The sequence below is a fragment of the Herpailurus yagouaroundi genome, unplaced genomic scaffold, assembly GCF_014898765.1.
Source record: "Herpailurus yagouaroundi ecotype Mexico unplaced genomic scaffold, PumYag 28, whole genome shotgun sequence".
Taxonomy (NCBI): domain Eukaryota; kingdom Metazoa; phylum Chordata; class Mammalia; order Carnivora; family Felidae; genus Herpailurus; species Herpailurus yagouaroundi.
In genome coordinates this window covers 81,129,517-81,153,213 of record NW_024412376.1, presented here as the reverse complement: position 1 = coordinate 81,153,213, position 23,697 = coordinate 81,129,517, and the positions used below count along the sequence as shown (strand labels likewise).

Sequence of the window (23,697 nt, the reverse complement as noted above, 5' to 3'; positions counted from 1 at the left end):
AAACAGGTTTGTTGATATAGAAAGAAGCTCACTTTTCTTTTCAAAGTTGAGGACATTGAGTCTTGAAGTTAAAGTCACTTCACCCCCACACATCTCCCGTGAAGCTGCCAATCACAAAACAGGGATGGGATCAACAGTTATTGATTTTTTAGAATAATATTGAATTAGAGTATAAACAGCTTTCAATAATAGGTAGGGGTTTACCATTGTCTTGACACAAATATGCATAGTTCATAATGTTCAATAGGAGAGAGCAAATACAAACAGAAACTTTAAAAATTTAGATACCAGAAAAGTATTGGAGCTTCTTTTAATTGCTTAAGAATCTCAGAATCCTCACTGTAGATGGGGGAACATTCTAAAAAATTACCTTAAATAGCTATGTATAAAGTGGTGTGTATTTTGTTGTTGTTGCCCATTATCTGAAACATTAGGTTGTATGTAATCTTCCAGGCACAGGGTGTATCCAGTTTATAGCCTCCCCAGATTATTAAAAGTGAAATCTAACCCAAGACCCTGTAGAAACTTATAGCATACAGCAATCTTTTGGAGAGGTATTATTACCTCTGATGGATGTTCCATGACTGGGAGGCCAAACCACTATTGGCTTTGGAGCAAGGATAGAGAATAGGATGGGTGGGGATGAGGACCAGCAGACCAGAGAGAGGAAGGAAGGATGGAGGGTGACTCATTGTCCATTTCTCTGACAGAATAGTGACTAACAGAGAGAAGGAAGACCAAAAAATACATTTTACAGAGAACGTAAGTTTTGCAGCAATTGTTTGAAGCCATTTGGGAAAGCTCGTATTAAGTGTTTCTAGCTGAGTTTGACCTACTTGGAATGACAGACTTTCCCTATCTCCCTCATTGGTCTTCTCAGTCCCTCCAGATGCCATTAATAGAGATCAGGGGGCGTTGAGGGAGAATGGGGGAAGCCATGGAAGCAGAAACTGGTTCAGCCAGTTGGGGCATTATCAATGTGTTCCTGACTTCTTTCTCCAAGAGCTCTTTCCTAGTCCCTTTCCTTTTATCAAATCCATCTTGTCACCCTGTCATCGGTAACATTGTCCCACTGCCCAGCTTTTCTCTCTCCCTTCTCCCTCCTTCCTCCCTATTCTCTCCTCACCTGTCCACGGCAATGGCCGTCATAGAGTAGATGCTGGCGAACACCGCTGTGATGGGAAAGAAGTTCTGGAAGCGACAATAGTTGGCGCCGAAGTACCACTCGCTGTGAAGCGCATAGATGAAGTTGACCAAGGTGTTGAAGGCAGCCATAGAGGCATCGGAGAAAGCCAGGTTCACGAGGAAGTAGTTGGTAACGGTCCTCATGCGCTTGTGGGCCAGGATGATCCAGATGACGATGAGGTTCCCGAACACCGCCACCGCCACAACCACGCCGTATGCCAGGGACCAGAGCGCGATGCGCCAGGACGGCTGCACGAACTGGTTGGTGAGGTTGGCCCGGGGTTGCGAAGGCGCCGGGGAGGCAGCGGGCAGTCCTAGGGCAGAGGACGAGGCCGAGAGGTTGCCAGCTTGGACTAGCAGGTGCAGCCACTCAGCCTCAGTCGCCCCCGGAGCGGCCCCTGCCGCGAGCGCAGCGCTCAGGTTCCCGGGATCCGCGCCCGCCGTGCTCGCGCGGTCGGTCCAGTTCGCGGCTGCGGGGAGAGAACCCATCGAGGCTAGTCTGCAGCCCCGATCTCCCCACTCACGGACGCCAGCCGAAGGTCTTCTCTGCTTCCTGGTCCCTTTGCTGGTGGGCAGACCTCAGCTCCGCCTGGAAGCAAGGTAGAGAGGCTACCGCAGCCCTTGATGGTTAAGAAATGCTTTGAGCCAGCAGGTGATGGGTAACGGGGGAAGCACTTTTTTCCGAGGATTTTGCGTCTCTAGCCGGCAGGAAGGATGAGACAGTCGAGAAGCGAGTTGTTAGGAGCTGTCACCTGCGGGGAACTCCGGGATCGCCCCTGCGCGAGTTCCCGGGCACCGGCTGGATCACTGAGGTTCAGGCGCTGCAGCGGGCTTTATAGTCTCTTACAGTCCCGGCTTTGGTGACGTTGTGGGGGCCGCGGAGCTGACGAACCCCTTCGAGGGCTACGATTGCACTCCTTTCCTCCGTCGCCCCTTTTGCATTTCATTCATTCGCTACTGGTAGCCGCGCAGCAGGCGCTCGGCGCGCGGTGAGACGCGCTGGAAAGACTGCACTTTTTCAGCTGTAATTAAAATCTGTACGAGATTGTTTTTCCTCTTTTAACTTCAAGATATTTTTACTGAGGTCTGTGTTCTCAGACATCTATTGTGGGCTGCTCGTTTCTAAACCAATTAAACTATTCACCTCTAGGGCGAGGGCACGATGCGGAGAGATTTGTCAGAAAGAGCTTGTGTGGCTATTACCTGCCGCAAGCTGGGGGCACAGCTAGACGCGCATTTTGTTAGGTGTCACTGGCTCTTGGAATTTCTCCCCACTTGCTGCTTGTTTATGTTCTCACGTACCAGATCCCTTTTCCTCTCGCTCCCATTTGCAAAGTCTACCCGTTTCTCCTCTTCTAATCTCCGTCACCAGAAACCGGTCTCCTCCGCCTTCCTCCCTGGCAGAGACTATGGATTCTCCTGGAGGATTCTGCTCCCGTTGGAATGCAGTTACCCACCAAGGATAGATCATCGATTTTCTTGAAATACGACGAGGACACTTGCATCTTTTCATTTCCCTGGCGTGAACATATCTTGTAAGGAACTTAAACATGTTCATTTGGTTATACGGCTTTGGACATTTGGCGCCTTGGTTTTCCGGCCTGTCGTGAGGACACATTGATAAGGATGCATGACAGTAACCTTAGTGTCCTGTGCAGACCAGAGGGCCTGACTTCTGAGCTTTGGCTGGCAACATGTGAGCAGCAGGGCTCTGGAGGGTACAAGCAAGAGGAAGTAGTCTGTGCTTAGATGGATGTTACAGGCAATTTATTAGTGTGTTCCAGAGCAGAAACTCTTCTTTATTATTTTCTTGGGGGCAGAAACAAAGGGATTTAGGGCTAAACATATTAGCAACTCCCCCAAAACATTGAACTCTTTGAAACTCAGTTTTCTCATTTGAAAATGAATATTAAAAAAAATCAAATTTACATAGTTCTAATTATATGGAGCAAGTAGTTTCAACAACAGGAAGCAAGAGGGAGACCTATATAAATGTTAGCACCCTTTGCTGTTGTTATCATTGCTCATTTTATCTAAACGTTTTCAAGTAAGATAGACTAGCATAGCAAGTTTTACTTGCTTCAAGAAAATGTAGTGTGTGATTTGTGAACATTCTGTATTCTTTAGTTTCCTGGTGTTAGAACATATTTCTCAAAAACTGCAGTGATCATTGTTCTTTTTTTAATTTTTTGATGTTTATCTTTTAAGAGAGAGACAGAGTGTGAGTGGGGGAGGGGCAGAGAGAGAGGGAGACACAGAATCTGAAGCAGGCTCCAAGCTGTCAGCACAGAGCCAGATGCAGGGCTCGAACCCATGAACTGAGAGATCATGACAGGAGCCAAAGGTGGAAACCTAACAGACTGAGCCACCCAGGCACCCCACTGCAGTGACTACTGTACAAATAGACTTAGGATGATTGGTAATGATACTGTTTTCCTTATTGTAATTTTTATGATAAGCAAGGTACTATATAGAAATAAGTTTGAAGCAACCTGATAATAAATATATTATACAACTCTGCTTCAAAATAAATGCATGCTGAAAATGATAACTATCAAGTTATTATTTACTATTTCTTCTCAGTGAGGCCTATGAAAATATGTGATAAATCGTAAGTGAATTTGATAGAGATTCCACATGTCCTGCTTACTAATTCTAAACTAAACCATTTTCTTTTGAAAGGTAGATTATTTCTTTCTGCCAATTCACCACTTAGAAATTACTTGAGTTACAAATGAAAACTTCTTTCTTCTCTAATGAAATCAAGGAAGAATTAAAAAAAAATTTTTTTTTGTATGACATGCACCATTCATCAAATGAGTCATGTGGTGACTTGGTAATAATTATGCATATTTTGATCAAATATTTAAAGTTGTAAAATTGCCTACTTGTGTAGAAATCCATTCAGTTTACTCTGTTGCTTTACTTATCATGTCTGTGATTTTGCCTTTATTGGACTTTGCCATGAGTGGAAATGATATGAAAAAAAAGTGATAATGATGGAATTAGAAGTACTTAACAATAAAAGGGGTTTAATGAGTTCTTTCAGAGGAAGAGAGGAATCCAGGACATGGCTTTCCTTTTAGAGCTACCTTCTATAGAATCTGTTTCCCCATAGAGGACTTATTGTTCATTCATTGCTTCAGTCATTCCCCTCATCGGTATTGAGTATATTTCCTTCCAAGAGCTGTGCCAAGTACTAGGAATGTAGCAGGTAAAACTAAAGATATAAGCCAGATATGAACCCTATCCTCACTGAGCTTGTAGTCCAACAGTATTTTTAACATTAGAGCAAGTATTATGAATAGTGGAATAGGAAGGTATAGAGAAAAATGGGAGTGTGCAACTGAACAAGAGGATGTGTTCATTGAATTCTGGATTCTGTCAACTTCTCTTAAAGAATTTCTTTGTTGAGGCGCCTGGGTGGCGCAGTCGGTTAAGCGTCCGACTTCAGCCAGGTCACGATCTCGCGGTCGGTGAGTTCGAGCCCCGCGTCGGGCTCTGGGCTGATGGCTCAGAGCCTGGAGCCTGTTTCCGATTCTGTGTCTCCCTCTCTCTCTGCCCCTCCCCCGTTCATGCTCTGTCTCTCTCTGTCCCAAAAATAAATAAACGTTGAAAAAAAAATTAAAAAAAAAAAAACAAAAAAAACCCAAGTATGATAAGGTGGAATTTCAGGTATTAGTGCTGGCCGGTGGAGAAGTTATTTTCAGAAAGAGGAGCTGGTCAGAATTTCAGATTTCTCTGACATCAATCTTCTCTTTGACAGTTCTCTCACACTTTTGGTTTCAGTATGTTCAGCGTTCCCACTGTGTTGAGATTTCTTTTTTCTTATGAATTTCAGATCTGATAGTCCACACTTTGACTCCTGCTTTGCAATTTTTTCTTTGTTATCATCATAGCTGCTTTACAATTACATTGGGTCATTTTCACTCTCTGAGTTGTGGGCTCTTACAATCAGTTTACTGAGTATTGCTGGTAATCAACGAATAATCAACAATCAATACAACTCCACTCAATTGTGTAGACAGGTGCTACTTGAAAATTCTTGCTCTCTACCATATACCCTTTCATGTGGGTTTGTCTGTGATCAGTTCCTATTTTCCCGAATCCCAACTTGCCTTCAGTGTTCTTTCTCCATCATCCTTATTCTGCTCAGCAAGTTGTCTCCACTTTATCTGAAAAAAATTAAGAACATCAGTCAAGAATTTCACATTTCCATGCATTTCAACCATCTTTTCATCATTTGTTATCATTTTGGTGAAAGTGGTTTATCTTCTCCTAAGACCCATTCTTTCATCTGTGCTACCTGTTCTTTCAACATCTCTTTCCCTCTTTTTTTTTTCCTTTAGGGTTGAAACATATGTAAGAATCTACATTAAAATAGCCCTTTTCTGGCCACATTTCCTGTTAGTTACTACTTTTCTCTCTCTTCTTCTATTCCCACATGACCTTCTTTACCAAAATATCTAAACTCAATATTTTCACTTCCTCACTCACAATAATATTCTTAAGTATTAAATCTTAATACTCTTCTGTCAATGCACTGTCCTATCAATTACCTGCACGTTAAACCAAACTGTCACTTTCCGCCCTTAACTTCCTTGACCTCTCTGTAGTATTAGCATTTGACATTTATATTAGTTTCCTAGGGCTGTCATAATAAATTACCACAAACTGAGTGGATTAAAACAACAGGAATTTATTCTCTCACAGTTTGGGGGGCTAGAAGCCTGAAGTCAGGATATGGGCAAGGTTGGTTCTTTTTGGAGACTCTGAGGGAGAATCTATTGCATGCCTCCTTCCTAGTTTCTTTTAGTTGCTGGCAATCTTTGGTGTTCCTGGGCTTGTAGATGCAACACTCCAATTCTGTCTCTGTCATCACATGATGTTCCCTGTGTATCTTTACATCACCTTTTCTTTGTCCAAATTAACTTCTTCTAATAATGAGATCAGTATGTCAAAGTCATTATATAGGGTTTATATAAGGTCAGTATATCAAACCAACATACCTCATCTTAACTTGATTATATCTGCACTTTATTTCCAAATAAGGTCATATTCACAAGTACTAGGAGTTAAGACTTGAATATATTTGAGGGGGGGGGACACAATGTTGAAGGTCATATTTAACGAATGTTTTAAATTGAAGACTAACAGCTCAACTGCTGGGTATAGATTTGCAAATCAAGCACTGGGTGGGAAGCAATGACTAAAGAGACTATGAGTAAAGATACCATGAATCCCTCCCCGCTTCAAAATAATAAACATTTTTAAAACAATGGCCCTCAATGAAGTGTATGAATTACTAAGAAAGTAGGAAATGGTATGATGTAAAGTAATATATATCAAGAATCTTAAGTAGTACTTGGCAATGAGAAAGAATGAAATCTGGCCATTTGCAGCAACGTGGTTGGAACTGGAGGGTATTATGTTAAGTGAAATAAGCCAGGCAGAGAAAGACAGATACCATATGTTTTCAGTCATATGTGGATCTGGAGAAACTTAACAGAAGACCATGGGGGAGGGGAAGGAGGAAAAAAAAAGTTACAGAGAGGAGGGAAGCAAACCATAAGAGACTCTTAAGGATTGAGAACAATCTAAGGGTAGATGGTGGGGTGGGGGAGAGGGGAAAGTGGTGATGGGCAGAGAGGAGGGCATTTGTTGGGATGAGGATAGGGTGTTGTATGGAAACCAATCTGACAATAAATTATATTTTTAAAAAAAGAATCTTAATTATCTCACTCTTCAAGTACAATAATTTCGCTCCTAGTGATTTGATCTAAGGAAGTAATCAGAAAATCAGACAAAAATGTATGTACAAAGATGTATATTGGAGCTATATTTGTGAGATCAAAAATATAAAAGTCATAAATGTAAAATAATTTTGGCATAGCCAAAAACTGAATCCTACTATCATCAAAGATGGGCTTTTCTCCTATCATTAGAAGAGCATGTTTTAAATGTTCTAAAATTAGGTAGAAGTGATGATTGCACAACACTGTGAATGTACTAAAAGCTACTGAATCGTACCGTTTAAAATGGTTAAAATGGTGGATTTTATGTTATGTAAATTTCACCTAAAACAGGAAACAGTTCCTAAAAGGACTGGAGAACTAATAGTTCAGAAGGATTCATCATGTCACAATCAAGATTTATGCAAAAGAATAAAGTCAAGACATAGTCAAAGGAAGTTACAAGACCACTGGACTTCTAGATAAAGAAATAATATTATATGCAACGGGCAAAAAAGTCAAATCACCTGTAAGTTTAATAAATTAACAAATTAACATAGTCTTGAAATTTTATACATTACCTGCTGGAAGAGAATGGAGGAATTCTTAAAAATTCTTAGGGAAAGGAAAATGTATTCCAAAAAATTTATCCCACTAATGAAACTCTGTTTTCAAACATAAAGCTGACAGAAAGACATTTTCAAACATGCCAAGACTCAGATACTATAGCACTGATGACAAAAAATACTCCAGCAAACTGACCAACAAGCAAGCAAGCAAGCAAAGAGATAATCTCTTTGGAACTGAAACCCAGCCAACAAAGGTAGACTGGAGTAACTATCATTTGAAGACTGGAGCCATGGACCAGACTTGGGTATGAACCACAGTGATGACTTTGAGGTGATTTATATACTCACTCCCAATGTTTCTAAACATATGCGTGCATAACATAGTCACAGATTACATGAAGAGTACTACATTTTGTGTGCAAGAGAAAATCATGTTACCAAAGTTGCCATAAAGAATTCTCTATATCATCTATAAAATATGATATATGTACACACCATATTTCCTAAGGAACCAAATAGCTAGTCTTCAAACTGGAATCTGTTGCTGCTTCTTCAGTTGAGCACAAGATAAATTATTACATTGTATTCAGAGTCCAGATGGTGTACAGGGTACATTTTAAACACTAGTATCATACTTATTTGCATGGAATTTTTACACAAAGAGAGATGGGAATGAAGAATGACTGAATTGAAGATACATTTCTCTTATCTCCTCTTCTCACTGGGACTATGCTAAATCAAGAAAATGGAAAGTGTATTAGCTAAAAACGTAAATTTTCTCTCTTCTTCCTTTTTTTTCTTCCTATCTTTTTCCTTCCTTATTTCCCAAGTATATTTATTGGAATTTTAGAAAATTAAATGCATGTGTGATATAATTCCATAGAAGTATATAGTGATGATAACTTTGCTACCTGCATTTATACTCTAAATTAATTTGGAGATTATTTCCAAAAAAACAAAAATATATTCATACAAATTCATTAAAAGAATTCTAGCAACATTAAGATTTGTTTACTTTTTTGTAAAAAAGGAGAAAGGTTTTACTTAAGTAAGCATTGGGGTGGTAGGTAAGACATCTGTTGATTATCTAAAAATACTGGCATTGCCTATGTTGATTTAAGAGATACAGGTGACATAATTAAGAGAAGAATTCATCTTTCAAAACTCATTAAAGTGTCTATTACTCTAAATTAAAAACTGCTAAGTATGTGTGTGCGTGGGAGTAGCTGGATAATTCAGCTTTTTTTTAGTTCTCAGAATAAGAGCTCCTTAGAGAACTCCTATCTGTTAATTAAATCAAAGTTAATCAGTGCAATTACAGGATTCCATGATTGGTATATAATTTCTGTGCTACACATTCACTTACTATCATTTAAAGGAGGAATCAGAAATTAGTGCGTACAGAAGTGCTGATATCTTTATTTACATATGTTTCATTTTGGTTGGTATAATTTTTAATTTCAAATATTATCACTGCATAAACTCAACAAGAACGGAAGTTTATCAAAGAGAAAATAGGTAAAATTTGCTCATAATAATGCACAAAATTTTCTGAATATGCATTTATTCCAAAATGTTCTTAGTGGTCTAAGAAGATTTTAAGAACATAGTCTATAATAAGATCAGCACTTTATATGGCTTAGTCTATATTTGGGTATTTATGAACAAATTATATATATATTGCATTATTGCACTAATATGTACATTTAATATATTAAAAAATAAAAAAGAAAGATGAGGCCATTAACAATAGTTTTAAAAATATACATATAGGGGAGGAGTTAAGATGGCTGAAAATAGGGGGACCATGGGCTTTCCCTGTCCCTCAAACACAGCTGTATTGACATCAAATTACTTGGAACATCCAGGAAGTAGATCTGCAGAGCAGCAGAAGGATCTCCACAGTTGGAAGGAGACAGCTTGGCGGATGCCAGGTACATGGATCTGAATTGGGGGAGAGAAAACAGTGGAGCCATGGAGGGGAGGGAACCCTTTCTGTGGAGAGACAAAAGGGAGAGAAAGAGAGAGGAGTTGAACGAGTGTGGCATAAAGTTAGCACAAGAGGAAACGTCGCCGGACCCTGGACTGTGGAGCAAGAAGTACTGAGTGTCCTGGTTCTTTTTTGTAAACAGCTTTTGGAGCTCAAACTTTAAGGTTTTGGAAGTGCTCAACTTTACCAGTTCTTGTTTCAACAGCTTTTGGAGCTCAAACTCTGAGATTTTGGCAATTTGAGACTTTCTCTGGAGAGGAGCCGCGGTACGAATTCCTGGGGAGAAGAGAGCTGGCTCCGGAGTGCATACATAGCATGGTGTCTACATCTTGGGTGCACTGGGAGAGAGCAGTCCCCTTCTTGGGGTACTTTTGGAAGAGAGTTTATTGGGGGCGCCCGCCGGCCCCCAAGGACAAAAGACCCTGCAGATGCCAGCCAAAGGCCTTTAGTCAGGTGGGTGGAGAGGCTCTACTCCAGAGGAGGGGAATGGATCCCTGCTGAGTCCTTTTAAGACTTTGAGTTTTGAATCCAGCCAATGCACCAGGGAGAAGGCACAGGATAGTTGTGGAGCAGGACGAGCTGACGGCCATCGCTATTCTGTGAGGGCTGCCTGAGCAGTGGGGATTGAGATTCCCTGGACTGAGGTTGAAAGACTGGGGTGGTGCCATTTCCCGCCAGCCCCCCTTCCCCCTCCACCACCACTGCAGGACTTCAGAGAGCAGCACTGCAATCCCCATTAGAGGCGGGACCCACTTACACCAAACCCTGCTCCTCTGTGCCTGGCAACCACTTATTTACAGGGGCAAGACTGACTGAGCCAATGCAGCTGGCCTCTTCTCGAAAGCAGCATCTCCAGAGCATCACAGCCACCACCTCCTAGACACTAACAGACAACTCCTCCCATTTTCTTTTTTTCCCTCCCTTTTTTCTTTTGTAATCAGGCACATAGTTTCTGATTTGTTTTTTGTCATTTCATCTTTTGTTTCTTGGACCAGGCTTTTAAAATTTTCTTTCTCCTTCTTTTCTCTTCTGCTTTTTGTTTTCTTTCTTTTCTTTTTCCTTGGAATCAGCCTGACAGTTTTTGGTTCTCTCTCACTCTCTCTCTCTGTCTCTCTCTCTCTCTCTCTGTGTGTGTGTGGTGTGTGAGTGTGTGTGTTCCCTTTCCTTTTCTCTTTTTATTAGGCTCCCCCTGTCCCCCACCGCTTTGTTTTCCAGGGTTACTTCAACAAACAAATCAAAGCACACCTAGTTAAAAGTCCAAGCACTCTACCACTGCAAGAAAGGAGGAGCTCTGCAGAGGACTGACAAGTGGGTAAGAGCATCCTAAATGCAACAGCAGAGTGCACATGGCATAGACCAGAAACACTTCCTGGAGTGCCAGGCCCTGGACAATGCATGACCCCTAAAAGTACTCTCAGGTGCAAGACACATAGCAAGCTTTTAAAATACGCAAAAGACAAAAACTTAGCCAAAATAATAAAAAGGAGGAATTTTCCCCAAAAGAAAGGTCAAGAAGAAATCACAGCCAGAGACTTGTTCAAAACAAATATAAGCAATATAGCTGAACAAAAATTTAGAATAATTAACAACTTAGGAAACAACAGATGCTGGTGAGGTTGTGGAGAAAAGGGAACACTTTTGCAAGTTCATGGGAATGCAAACTGGTGCAGTCACTCTGGAAAACAGTATGGAGGTTTCTCAAAAAATTACAAATAGAATTACCCTACAACTCAACAATTGTACTGCAGAGTGTTTATCCAAAGGATAAAAAAATGCTAATTTGAAGGGACACATGCACCCCGATGTTTATAGCAGCACTATCAACAATAGCCAAATTATGGAATGAACCCAAATGTTCATCAGATGATGAATGGATAAAGAAGATGTGGTGTATATATATATAATGGAATATTACTTGGCTATCAAAAAGAATGAAATCTTATGGCTCCTAGGTGGCTCAGTCGGTTAAGCATCCAACTTCAGCTCAGGTCTGATCTCGAGGTTCGTGGGTTCAAGCTCCCCATCAGGCTCTGTGCTGACAGCTCAACGCCCGGAGCCTGCTTCAGATTCTGTGTCTCCCTCTCTCTCTGTCCCTCTCCTGCTCACGCTGTCTCTATCTCTCAAGAATAAATAAACATTAAAAAATTTTTTTAAAAAAGAATGAAATCTTTCTATTTGTAACAATGTGGATGGAAGTCGAGTGTATTATGCTAAGTGAAATAAATTAGGTAGAGAAAGACAAATATCACATGATTTCACTCATATGTGGAATTCAAGAAACCAAACAGATGAACATAGGGGAAGGGAAGGAAAAATAAAATCAGAGAAGGAGCAAACTGTAAGAGACTCTTAAATGCAGAGAACAAACTGGGGGTTGATAAAGGGGAGATAGGAGGGGGGTGGGCTAATGGTGATGGGCATTGGGAGCACTTGTTGGGATGAGCACTGGGTGTTATGTGTAAGTCATGAATCACTGGGGTCTAGTCCTGAAACTAATACTATACTGTATATATATATACATATATATGCATATATATATACACATACATACTTGAATTTAAATTATATATATACATATATATACACACACACACATACATACATACATACATATATACATATGAACACACACATGTGGGATCTCAGTAGGTAATCTACATTCACATAAAATAGATTTGGTCATGGACATGAAAATTCTCCTACTGTGATTAATTTGGAATGATATTAATGATGTTCCATAGGTACTTCCCTCACACAACTTGTACAAATAAGTGTTTAGTAGCAGGCTGCTATACAGCTGCCTATACAGTTGGGAGTCAGCAGGTGTGTGCAGAAATGACTATCCTACCTTTTTTTTTTTTAATTTTTTTAACGTTTATTTATTTTTGAGACAGAGAGAGAGAGAGAGCATGAACAGGGGAGGGTCAGAGAGAGAGAGAGAGGGAGACACAGAATCTGAAACAGGCTCCAGGCTCTGAGCTGTCAGCACAGAGCTCGACGCGGGGCTCAAACTCACGGACCGCGAGATCATGACCTGAGCTGAAGTCGGCCGCCCAACCGACTGAGCCACCCAGGCGCCCCAATCCTACCTTTTATAACATTGATATGCTTCCTAATTAGTTGAAACACAGATAGTTTCCTTTTTTCTCTTGGAAAGTTTTATCCTTTTCCCTGGGAACATTTAGAGTTCCTCAGTATCCCAACAGCTAAAGATATGATACTCTATACCGAAGTACCTGTAGGTGCTAGCTGGCATGAGATTGGCAAATGAGGGAATGATAACTCTATTACTGGGAAGTTGGTGCATTTTTAATATGTGTTGAGGCTGCCTCAGTCATGTTAAGCAGCCTGCTTTCGTAGTCCAAAGTCTCTCTCCCAGGACTGATTGCAAGATTTGATAGTGCTCTTTTTATTAAATTGTATAAATTTTGAAGAATGTCCCTGGTCCTTTTTCTCCATAGGCCGTCTTTTTTTTTTTTTTTTAATGTAACTATATTTTTGTCCTGAAAGAAGTCTTTCAGGAATATACATAAGACATTAGAGTGGGGTTGACCCTTGAACAACAAGGGTTTGAACTGCATGGCTCCACTTATGTGCACATTTTTTGCATTAAATACAGTATAGCATTGTAAATGTGTTTTCTGTTCCTTATGATTTTCTTTTCTCTAGTTTACTTTATTGTAGAAATATGGTATATAATATATGTAACATACAAAATATGTTAATTATGTTATCAGTAAGTCTTCTGGTAGACAATAGGCTAGTAATGTAAAGTTTTGGGGAGTCAAAAGTTTGGATTTTTGATTGTATAGGAGGTCAGTGCCCCTAAACCCTGCATTGTTTGAGGGTCAACTATAAATATGTATATAGTCCAAAAATATACTTAGAAATGTAATGCCATAATTGTTAGCATCTGTATTTTATGAGTGAGGAAACTAACAGAGAAATAATTTGAACTTAACTGACAGGGCCAGCATTCAAATCCAGATGTCATAACAGCAAATCCCACAGTCTTAATCAACCACTCTTTGGCCTCAATTTAATTGGAAAATTATTGGAAGAGACTAATATGGTTTTCTATAATCATCACACAGGCTTCATATAATCATTTCTATACACATTACGTGTGTAAAATACACAGGGTGAAATGAATAAACAGTACATCAGCATTCTCTAAAAGTCAACAAATAAAGGGAAAGTAAAAGGGCACATATTTTAAAATTATTTATAGTTCAATGTATATTGAATTTCTATTACTGTACTGGTTAGATATATTTTTTAATTTATTTTTGAGAGAGAGAGATTGAGTGTGGGAGGTGTAGAATCCAAAGCAGGCTCCAGGCTCTGAGCTGTCAGCACAGAGTCTGACGTGGGGCTCGAACTCATGAGCCATAAGGTCATGACCTGAGCTGAAGTTGGACACTTAAGTGACTAGCCACCCAGATGCCCTGATATTTTGAATGGAAATTAGCTCTTATCAATTTCTCAAAGAAACAAAGCACCTCGGAAGAAATTTTACTTGAGAGTTTTATTATTGACCTGAAAAATTACACGTTCTTGGCAGGGGTAAATTACTTGACAGAAAAAGATCAAGTACTTCTAGGAAATTGTGGCCAAATATCTAATGGTGATAGAGTCTAAGGTTCACAAAATTTTATGATTAAGGGCAGGAAGTATTTCTCTTTTTTCTTTTCTCTTAAAAAGAACTCTGATCTTAATATGATAGGTATATTTTAAGAAAAAATGCATTTTCTAATCTGTAAAGTAAATTGATTTTAATTTGATCCTTGAATATGAGAGAACTATATTACAGGCATATCTTGTTTTATTGTGCTTTATAGATACTGAGTTATTTATAAATTGAATGTTTGTGGGAACACCATGTTGAGCAAGTCTATCATCATCATTTTCCAATAGTGTTTCCTCACTTTGTGTCTCTATGTCATATTTTGGTAACTCTCACAGTTTTAAAATTTAAAAGCTTTTCATTATTATTATGTTAATTATGATAATATGTGACCAGTGATCTTTGATGTTACTATTATTATTGTTTTAGGATGCCATAAACCTCACCCATATATGCTGGCCACCTTAATTGATAAATGTTGTATATGTTCTGGCCATTTTCCTATATCTTTCCCTCTCTTTGGACCTCCCCATTCCCTGAGACACAACAATATTGAAATTAGACCAATTAATAACCTTACCCTCTAAGTTAGCCAACTTGTGAATGCAAAGGAAAAGCTCTTGAAGGAAAATAAAAATACTATTCCAGTGAACACATGAACAATAAGAAACTGAAACAGGCTTATGGCTCATATGGAGGAAGTTTCAATGGTCTGAATAGATCAGATCAGTCACAACATTCCCTTAAGCCAACACATAATCCAGAGCAAGGCCCTAACTCTCTTCACCTCTATGAAGGCTGAGAGAGGTGACAAAACTGCAGAAAAAAAGTTGGAAGCTAGCAGAGGTTGGCTCCATAACATAAAGTGCAATGTGAAGCATCAAGTGCTAATATAGGAGCTTCAGCAAGTTATCCAAGATTTAGCTAAGATCATTAATGAAGCTGGCTATACTAAACAACAGATTTTCAATGTAGACAAAACAGCCTTCCGTTGGAAGAAGATGCCATTTAAGACTTTCATGCAGCTGGTGACTTTAAGTTGAATACAGTGCTCATTTACCATTCCAACAATCCTGAGACCCTTATGAATTATGCTAAATCTTCTCTTCTTGTGCTTTGTAAATGGAACAGCAAAGCCTAGATGGTAGCACTTCTGTTTACAATATGGTTTGCTGAATATTTTAAGCCCACTGTTGAGACCTACTGCTCAGAAAAAAAGATTTCTCTCAAAATATTACTGCTCATTGACAATGTACTTGGTCACCCAAGATCTCTGATGAAGATGTACAATGAGATTCATGTTGTTTTCATGGATGCTAATACAATATCCATTCTCTAGCCTATGGATCAAGAAATTATTTAAATGCTCAAGTGTTCTTATTGAAGAAATATATTTTATAAGGCTATAGCTTCCATAGATAGTGACTCCTCTGATGGGTTTTGGCAAAGTAAATTGAAAGCCTTCTAGGAAAGATTCGCCATTCTACACGCCATTAAGAAAGTTCATGATTTGTGGGAAGAAGTCAAAATGTCAACATGAACTGGAGTTTGGAAGAAGTTAATTCCATTTCTCATGGATGATTCTGAAGGGTTCAAAGTTACTTCACTGGAGGAAGTAACTGAATATGTGGTAGAAATTGTAAGAGATCTAGAATCAGAAGTGGAGCCTGAAGATGTGATTGAGTTACTGCAATCTTATGATGATGCTTTAATAGATGAGCTGCTTCTTAAGGATGAGCAAAGAAAGTAGTTTCTTGAGATGGAATCTATTTCTGGTGAAGAAAATATGGAAATTGTTTCAGTGACAACAAAAAATTTAGAATATATAAACTTAGTTGGCAAAGCAGTGGCAGAGTTTGAGAAGATTGAGCTCAATTTTGAAAGAAATTCTACTGTAGGTAAAATGCTATCAAACAGCATTGCATGTTACAGAGAAATTTTTTCTGAAAGGAAGAGTCATTTGATGCAGCAAACTTCATTGTTGTCTTATTTAAAATTTTCTTATTATTATTATGTCTTTATTTTTCAGAGGCAGAGAGAGACAGAGCATGAGTGGGGGAGGGGCAGAGAGAGAGGGAGACACAGAATCCAAAGCAGGGTCCAGGCTCTGAGCTGTCAGCCCAGAGCCCGATGCGGGGCTTGAACCCACGAACTGTGAGATCATGACCTGAGCCAAAGTCGGATGCTTAACTGACTGAGTCACCCAGGTGCCCCATTGTTGTCTTATTTTAGGAAATTGCCACAGCCATCCCAACCTTCAGCAACCATGAGCTGATTAGTCAGCATCCATCAACACTGAGGCAAGACCCTCCACCAGCAAAGAGATTACAACTCACCCAAAGCTCAGATGATAGTTAGCATTTTTAAGCAATAAAATATTTTTAATTAATGTATATATACTGTTTTTTAAGATATAATGCTATTGCACACTTAATAGACTACAGTATAGTGTAAATGTAACTTTTAAATGCACTAAGAAGCCAACATAATGTATTTGTCTCCCTTTATTGTGATATTCGTTTTACTGTGGTGGTCTGGAACTGAACCTGAAATATATACAAGGTATGCCTGTAATTTGGAAACAACACTCATAATCTTATTATTTTTATTATTTCCTATGGCAAAACAAAATTTCCAAGATAGTTTAATCTTTAAGTTCAAAATTCTTAAAGGATTTTTGAAAATGCATTAAGTTTATACAAAATAAAATAGTGTGAAAATCTGAAAAAACTGAGAAAAATAACATTTGAAAATTTCTAGGAATAAGAATTTATCAAAGAATAAAAAAGGGAAGCATTGTTTCATCCAGATGAATATAAATGGTTCTAATCCCAGCATCTCTTCTTTATACCATCGTTCTCCAAGTGAGGTGCAAATATTCCACGTAGTGCTAAAGAAGATTCATTAGGATGGGGGGGGCATATTAGAACTGTTATTATTTTTATTATTTATCTCACCCTTTAAATGTTTTATGCTATTGGTATATATTTTAAAATTTACATAATGTATTAGTATAGTATAAAAAAGGCATAAATTATACGATAATGATTGTGTGTGTGTGCATGTACTGATTTTCAATTGGTGAAAATCTGTTATAGAAGATCATAATGCTGTACTTCCTTTTCCTGTCTCTTTTCTCTCACTGCCACCACAGTCTTCAGCCATAGAGAAGGCGCATTGCTTTCAGTCCCTGGGAGATTTCCCCCTGTTGACTTAGAATAGCAGGATGCAAGGATGCTGACATGACAGAAAACTACATTTCTTCTCTTGTTTGTGCCACCTTCCTGAGTCCTAGGGGTGGTGTGAAGAGTAAGGCCACCTACCTGATGGATTTTGTTGAATCTTAGGAGATTATAGTTACCATTTCTACTCTATATGGCAGACCCTTAATCCAACCCTGATGTCTTGCGTTCTATTCAGCTAGTATTAATCCTTGATTCAAGTATTTAACATTATTTCTCTAGAAATACTAGACTAATAGACTTATTGACATTCTTCTAGTTTCTTTACATTAGGGTAGATCAGGTATAATAGTGGGGGAAATGGTGGGGGAAATGCCTGAATAAATCATTCTTAAAATGGGAAAATTCTGATCTTAGTCTTTGCAGTGATTTCTGCTGGTCTTTTTTGGCTGCTAAAATTTGTTGATGATAAAAAGTATTATCTGATGAGCTATAATTAAGACTGTGTTTCTGAAATCTTAGTGAATAAACTTATGAAAAATGCAGTTCATTTATAGAATTCTTCAGACAAGAGTTTATAGACCCAACTGTTTTCCCTGGGCCTAAAAGAAACTGATTATTTTCTCTGCAGAAATAATTTCCTTGGATGGCTGAAGAAAGAAAATCAAGGGAGAGAAAAATTATTCAGAAGTCTCTTATTTTGGAGGGACTGTCGAGATCACTCAATCCAAAAACCTTAGAGATAGAGTGACTGAGTCACCAGGAGTCGAGAAGTTCTTTGCTTTTGTGTAAGTACAATAGCGTGGGGGTAGTGAAGAAATTTTATTAGTATTGCTAGACACTGGTGCCTATTGTACTGCCATACCTAGTTAGCAATTGTTAACTTCTTGGGCTTTAATTGAAGTTTCTATTGTTGAACGCCATGCAAGTATTGTGAGGCCTCAGATACCTATTTTGTTTTGTGTTATATCAGATCTTCATCCCAATAGGATAGGAAGTACACAGAGACTTTTCTTAGTAAGTAGAAATGGAAATATTCTTGGTCCTTGGAAGTATTCAAGAAATGCAACAGGGGAAATCATTGAGGGTGCCAACTACATAAATGAACACACAGCTGCTTGCTATTCTTTGCATCCCACTCTAAATCTTCCTGAGGAATTACCTAACATTCTGGCTAAATGGGCCCCTCCCAGTGATCAGTTATTTGAGGGTTGTAAAAATGCAACATAGCTGACAGATAACTCAAGAGAGGAAGGTTAACAATATGGAAAGCATTTGTACTGTGACTGGTTGATAATAATATGGTATATATTTTTTAAACATATATAAGGAAATAGCTAATGAACCAGCAATATATATAGAAAATGACACATAGGTAACTGGGAAGTAAAAGTAATCTCAGTGGGTGCAATGTTATGGAAAACGTTGTGGATTTAGCAAGTGGGAATCAAAGTGGGCCATATTGATGCCCACCAAGAGAATGCCATCAAAATTCAGAAAGGGACTAAAATAAACCAGTAGATACTCCTGATGGTCCCTGAAAAGTCATCCCTTGCACACATGAATGAGTTGGCATGGGAGGGGTACCAAAAAATACACAGACTGGCAGAGAACTATGTATCCTACTGTCTCAGAATCTTACAGTATTTACTTGTTTGTCAACAGGAATATTAAAGACTAAAAGAAGCCATGGCTGCATGTTGAGCAGATCTAGGAAGGCCCATAGTTTACAGATTACATTGGCTCTTTACCCATAATGCCGGATGGATACCAAAAGGCCTTAACCAGTGTAGACACTTATTCTGAATTTAGATTTACATATCTATTAACTTAAAAAAATATACTTCCAACACTGTAATGCCTAGAGCAGGAAACCTTTCAGTTTGGACCTTCTGCTTATATAGTATTTGACCAAGGAACTCATTTTATTGCAGGTGCAGTGGAACAATACGCTGAGAAACATTGCATCTTACCTTCTACAAAATGGTAGAGAATTAAAAATTTGAATGTACAATTGGAACAGCTGCTTACTACCTTGCAAAATTGAACAAATATGTATTAAAACTTAATATATGTGAACATAAAGGGGGTTCATAATTGGACGTATCATTCAGACATTGTGCAGAAAATAGAGAAGAGGGAATGAGGGATGGTACAGGCACATAGCATTAATTTCTCTCCCACTTCTCATACTTTTTTTCCTTCCTGTCCCTGATTCTATTGTGTGGATCTTGGATTGCATTTATGCATTCCAGAAGAAGAAACGATTTTTAATATTTAACATTTTTTAACATTTAATCATAAGGTATGATTCATAACAATATCTCTAAAGGAAAATGAAGTAAAAATTAATAAAGTAAAAAAAAACTCTTCAAGAGAAAATTAGACATGCAAGGACTATTCAATATACTATGATTAGCGTCTCCAAAGTGAAAGACAATGAATGGACTAGAACAAACACTAATAATTATAAAAGAAATCATGAAATAAGGTGATACTTAAATCTATGTACTGAAACACTTCAATACTATATGTGAATTCCAACTGAGAATGATCAACACCAACAAATTAATGAATGTCAAAGATCTTTAAAAAGGGATTTGGAAACCAGGAAAGAATTAAATTACTTATAAGGGAAAAAAAGCAAATGGGTACAAAACTTCTTGAACATAATATTTCATAATAGACCAACTTACTGAACATATTTGAGGAAGCAAGGATTTTATATCCATCCAAATACAGGTCACAGACAATTACGAACATGAGAATAATTGATTAGTGTTGTCCCATGAACTATTTACGAATAATCTTCTAGATAATTATTTTAGTCATCTGAGAAATTATAAGGGAAGTTTTACTATTAGCTATAGTGATAAGCATAAAGTATATTAAACTGTATGACCAAGCTAAATGTTTAGCTTGGCTGATGCAAAAATTACAAATATATATGCTTTGGCATCATAGGTATAATAGAACTATCATAAATTGGCAGATAAGAGAGAGATTATATAAAAATGAAATGTTTACTAATTGCTTTATAAATATTAAAAAGTAAAATAATATGATTTTAATCAGATCGTTGGGGCATAGGGAGAAAAAGGGAAGAAGATTTTATTAGCTTAATTATTGTTGATAGTAGGAATCATAAAATAGTGTGTGAAAAAGAGAAGACCTAGAATATTATACATGATTAATGTTAGCAGTATAAAGCCAATTGTCAAAACAAAAAATTATAAATTTATCTACATAACAAAAGATATGACAAAATAAAAAGAAATACACCACATTATGTAGGCTTTCAATAAAATAAATAATGTGACAGAATTGAGAACAAATGTTTGGTCATATCAGTAAGTATAAGTGACTGTAACTCAGGCATTTTTTTAAATTTTTTATTTATTTTCTTTTTGAAATTTATTGTCAGATTGGTTTCCATACAACACCCAGTGCTCATCCCAAAAGGTGCCCTCCTCAATACCCATCACCCACCCTCCCCTCCCTCCCACCCCCCATCAGCCCTCAGTTTGTTCTCAGTTTTTTTGTTTTTTGTTTTTTTTACATTTATTTATTTTTGGGACAGAGAGAGACAGAGCATGAACGGGGAGGGGCAGAGAGAGAGGGAGACACAGAATCGGAAACAGGCTCCAGGCTCTGAGCCATCAGCCCAGAGCCCGACGCGGGCTCGAACTCACGGACCGCGAGATCGTGACCTGGCTGAAGTCGGACGCTTAACCGACTGTGCCACCCAGGCGCCCCTGTTCTCAGTTTTTAAGAGTCTCTTATGCTTTGGCTCTCTCCCACACTAACCTCTTTTTTTTTTTTTTTCCTTCCTCTTCCCCATGGGTTTCTGTTAAGTTTCTCAGGATCCACATAAGAGTGAACACATATGGTATCTGTCTTTCTCTGTATGGCTTATTTCACTTAGCATCACACTCTCCAGTTCCATCCACGTTGCTACAAAGGGCCATATTTCATTCTTTCTCATTGCCACGTAGTACTCCATTGTGTATATAAACCACAATTTCTTTATCCATTCATCAGTTGATGGACATTAGGCTCTTTCCATAATTTGGCTATTGTTGAGAGTGCTGCTATGAACATTGGGGTACAAGTGCCCCTATGCATCAGTACTCCTGTGTCCCTTGGATAAATTCCTAGCAGTGCTATTGCTGGGTCATAGGGTAGGTCTATTTTTAATTTTTTGAGGAACCTCCACACTGTTTTCCAGAGCGGCTGCACCAATTTGCATTCCCACCAACAGTGCAAGAGGGTTCCAGTTTCTCCACATCCTCTCCAGCATCTATAGTCTCCTGATTTGTTCATTTTGGCCACTCTGACTGGCGTGAGGTGATATCTGAGTGTGGTTTTGATTTGTATTTCCCTGATGAGGAGCGACGTTGAGCATCTTTTCATGTGCCTGTTGGCCATCCTGATGTCTTCTTTAGAGAAGTGTCTAATCATGTTTTCTGCCCATTTCTTCACTGGACTATTTGTTTTTTGGGTGTGGAGTTTGGTGAGCTCTTTATAGATTTTGGATACTAGCCCTTTGTCCGATATGTCATTTGCAAATATCTTTTCCCATTCCGTTGATTGCCTTTTCGTTTTGTTGGTTGTTTCCTTTGCAGTGCACAAGCTTTTTATCTTCATAAGGTCCCAGTAGTTCATTTTTGCTTTTAATTCTGTTGCCTTTGGGGATGTGTCAAGTAAGAAATTGCTACGGCTGAGGTCAGAGAGGCCTTTCCCTGCTTTGTCCTCTAGGGTTTTGATGGTTTCCTGTCTCACATTCAGGTCCTTTATCCATTTTGAGTTTATTTTTGTGAATGGTGTGAGAAAGTGGTCTAGTTTCAACCTTCTGCATGTTGCTGTCCAGTTCTCCCAGCACCATTTGTTAAAGAGACTGTCTTTTTTCCATTGGATGTTCTTTCCTGCTTTGTCAAAGATGAGTTGGTCATACGTTTGTGGGTCTAGTTCTGGGGTATCTATTCTATTCCATTTGTGTATGTGTCTGTTTTTGTGCCAATACCATGCTGTCTTGGTGATGACAGCTTTGTAGTAGAGGCTAAAATCTGGGATTGTGATGCCTCCTGCTTTGGTCTTCTTCAAAATTACTTTGGCTATACGGGGCCTTTTGTGGTTCCATATGAATTTTAGGATTGCTTGTTGCAGTTTTGAGAAGAATGCTGGTGCAATTTTGTTTGGGATTGCATTGAATGTGTAGATAGCTTTGGGCAGTATTGACATTTTGACAATATTTATTCTTTCAATCCATGAGCATGGAATGTTTTTCCATTTCTTTATATCTTCTTCAATTTCCTTCATAAGCTTTGTATAGTTTTCAGCATACAGATCTTTTACATCTTTGGTTAGATTTATTCCTAGGTATTTTATGCTTCTTGGTTCAATTGTGAATGGGATCAGTTTCTTTATTTGTCTTTCTGTTGTTTCATTATTAGTGTATAAGAATGCAACTGATTTCTGTACATTGATTTTGTATCCTGCAACTTTGCTGAATTCATGTATCAGTTCTAGCACACTGCAGGTGGAGTCCATAGGATTTTCCATGTATAATATCATGTCATCTGCAACAAGTGAAGGCTTGACTTCATCTTTGCCAATTTTGATGCCTTTGATTTCCTTTTGTTGTCTTATTGTTGATGCTAGAACTTCCAGCACTATGTTAAACAACAGCGGTGAGAGTGGGCATCCCTGAAGTGTTCCTGATCTCAGGGAAAAAGCTCTCAGTTTTTCCCCATAGAGGATAATGTTAGGTGTGGGCTTTTCATAAATGGCTATTATGATGTTTAAGTATGTTCCTTCTATCCTGACTTTCTCCAGGGTTTTATTAAGAAAGGTTGCTGAATTTTGTCAAATGCCTTTTCTGCATCGATTGACAGGATCATATGGTTCTTATCTTTTCTTTTATTAATGTGATGTATCAAGTTGATTGATTTGCGAATGTTGAACCAACCCTGCATTCCAGGAATGAATCCCACTTGATCATGGTGAATAATTCTTTTTATATGCTGTTGAATTCAATTTGCTAGTATCTTATTGAGAATTTTTGCATCCATAGTTATCAGGGATATTGGCCTGTAGTTCTTTTTTTTTACTGGGTCTCTGTCTGGTTTAGGAATCAAAGTAATACGGGCTTCATAGAATGAGTCTGGAAGTTTTCCTTCCCTTTTTATTTTTTGGAATAGCTTGAGAAGGATAGGTATTATCTCTGCTTTAAACGTCTGGTAGAACTCCCCTGGGAAGCCATGTGGTGCTGGACTCTTATTTGTTGGGAGATTTTTGATGACTGATTCAATTTCTTCGCTGGTTATGGGTCTGTTCAAGCTTTCTATTTCCTCCAGTTTGAGTTTTGGAAGTGTGTGGGTGTTTAGGAATTTGTCCATTTCTTCCAGGTTGT

General features: G+C 38.5%; 1 protein-coding gene across 1 annotated transcript in view; it reads right to left on the bottom strand.

Moving 5' to 3' along the window:
• The window catches only part of TACR3 (tachykinin receptor 3), a 92,222-nt gene extending 89,801 nt beyond the window's left edge, over positions 1 to 2,421 (bottom strand). Inside the window, exon 1 of the mRNA XM_040477072.1 lies at positions 1,127 to 2,421. Within this exon, the coding sequence (XP_040333006.1) occupies positions 1,127 to 1,674 (548 nt within the window). The 5' untranslated portion in view covers positions 1,675 to 2,421. The remainder of the gene's footprint in view (positions 1 to 1,126) is intronic.
• Positions 2,422 to 23,697: the final 21,276 nt, after the last annotated feature.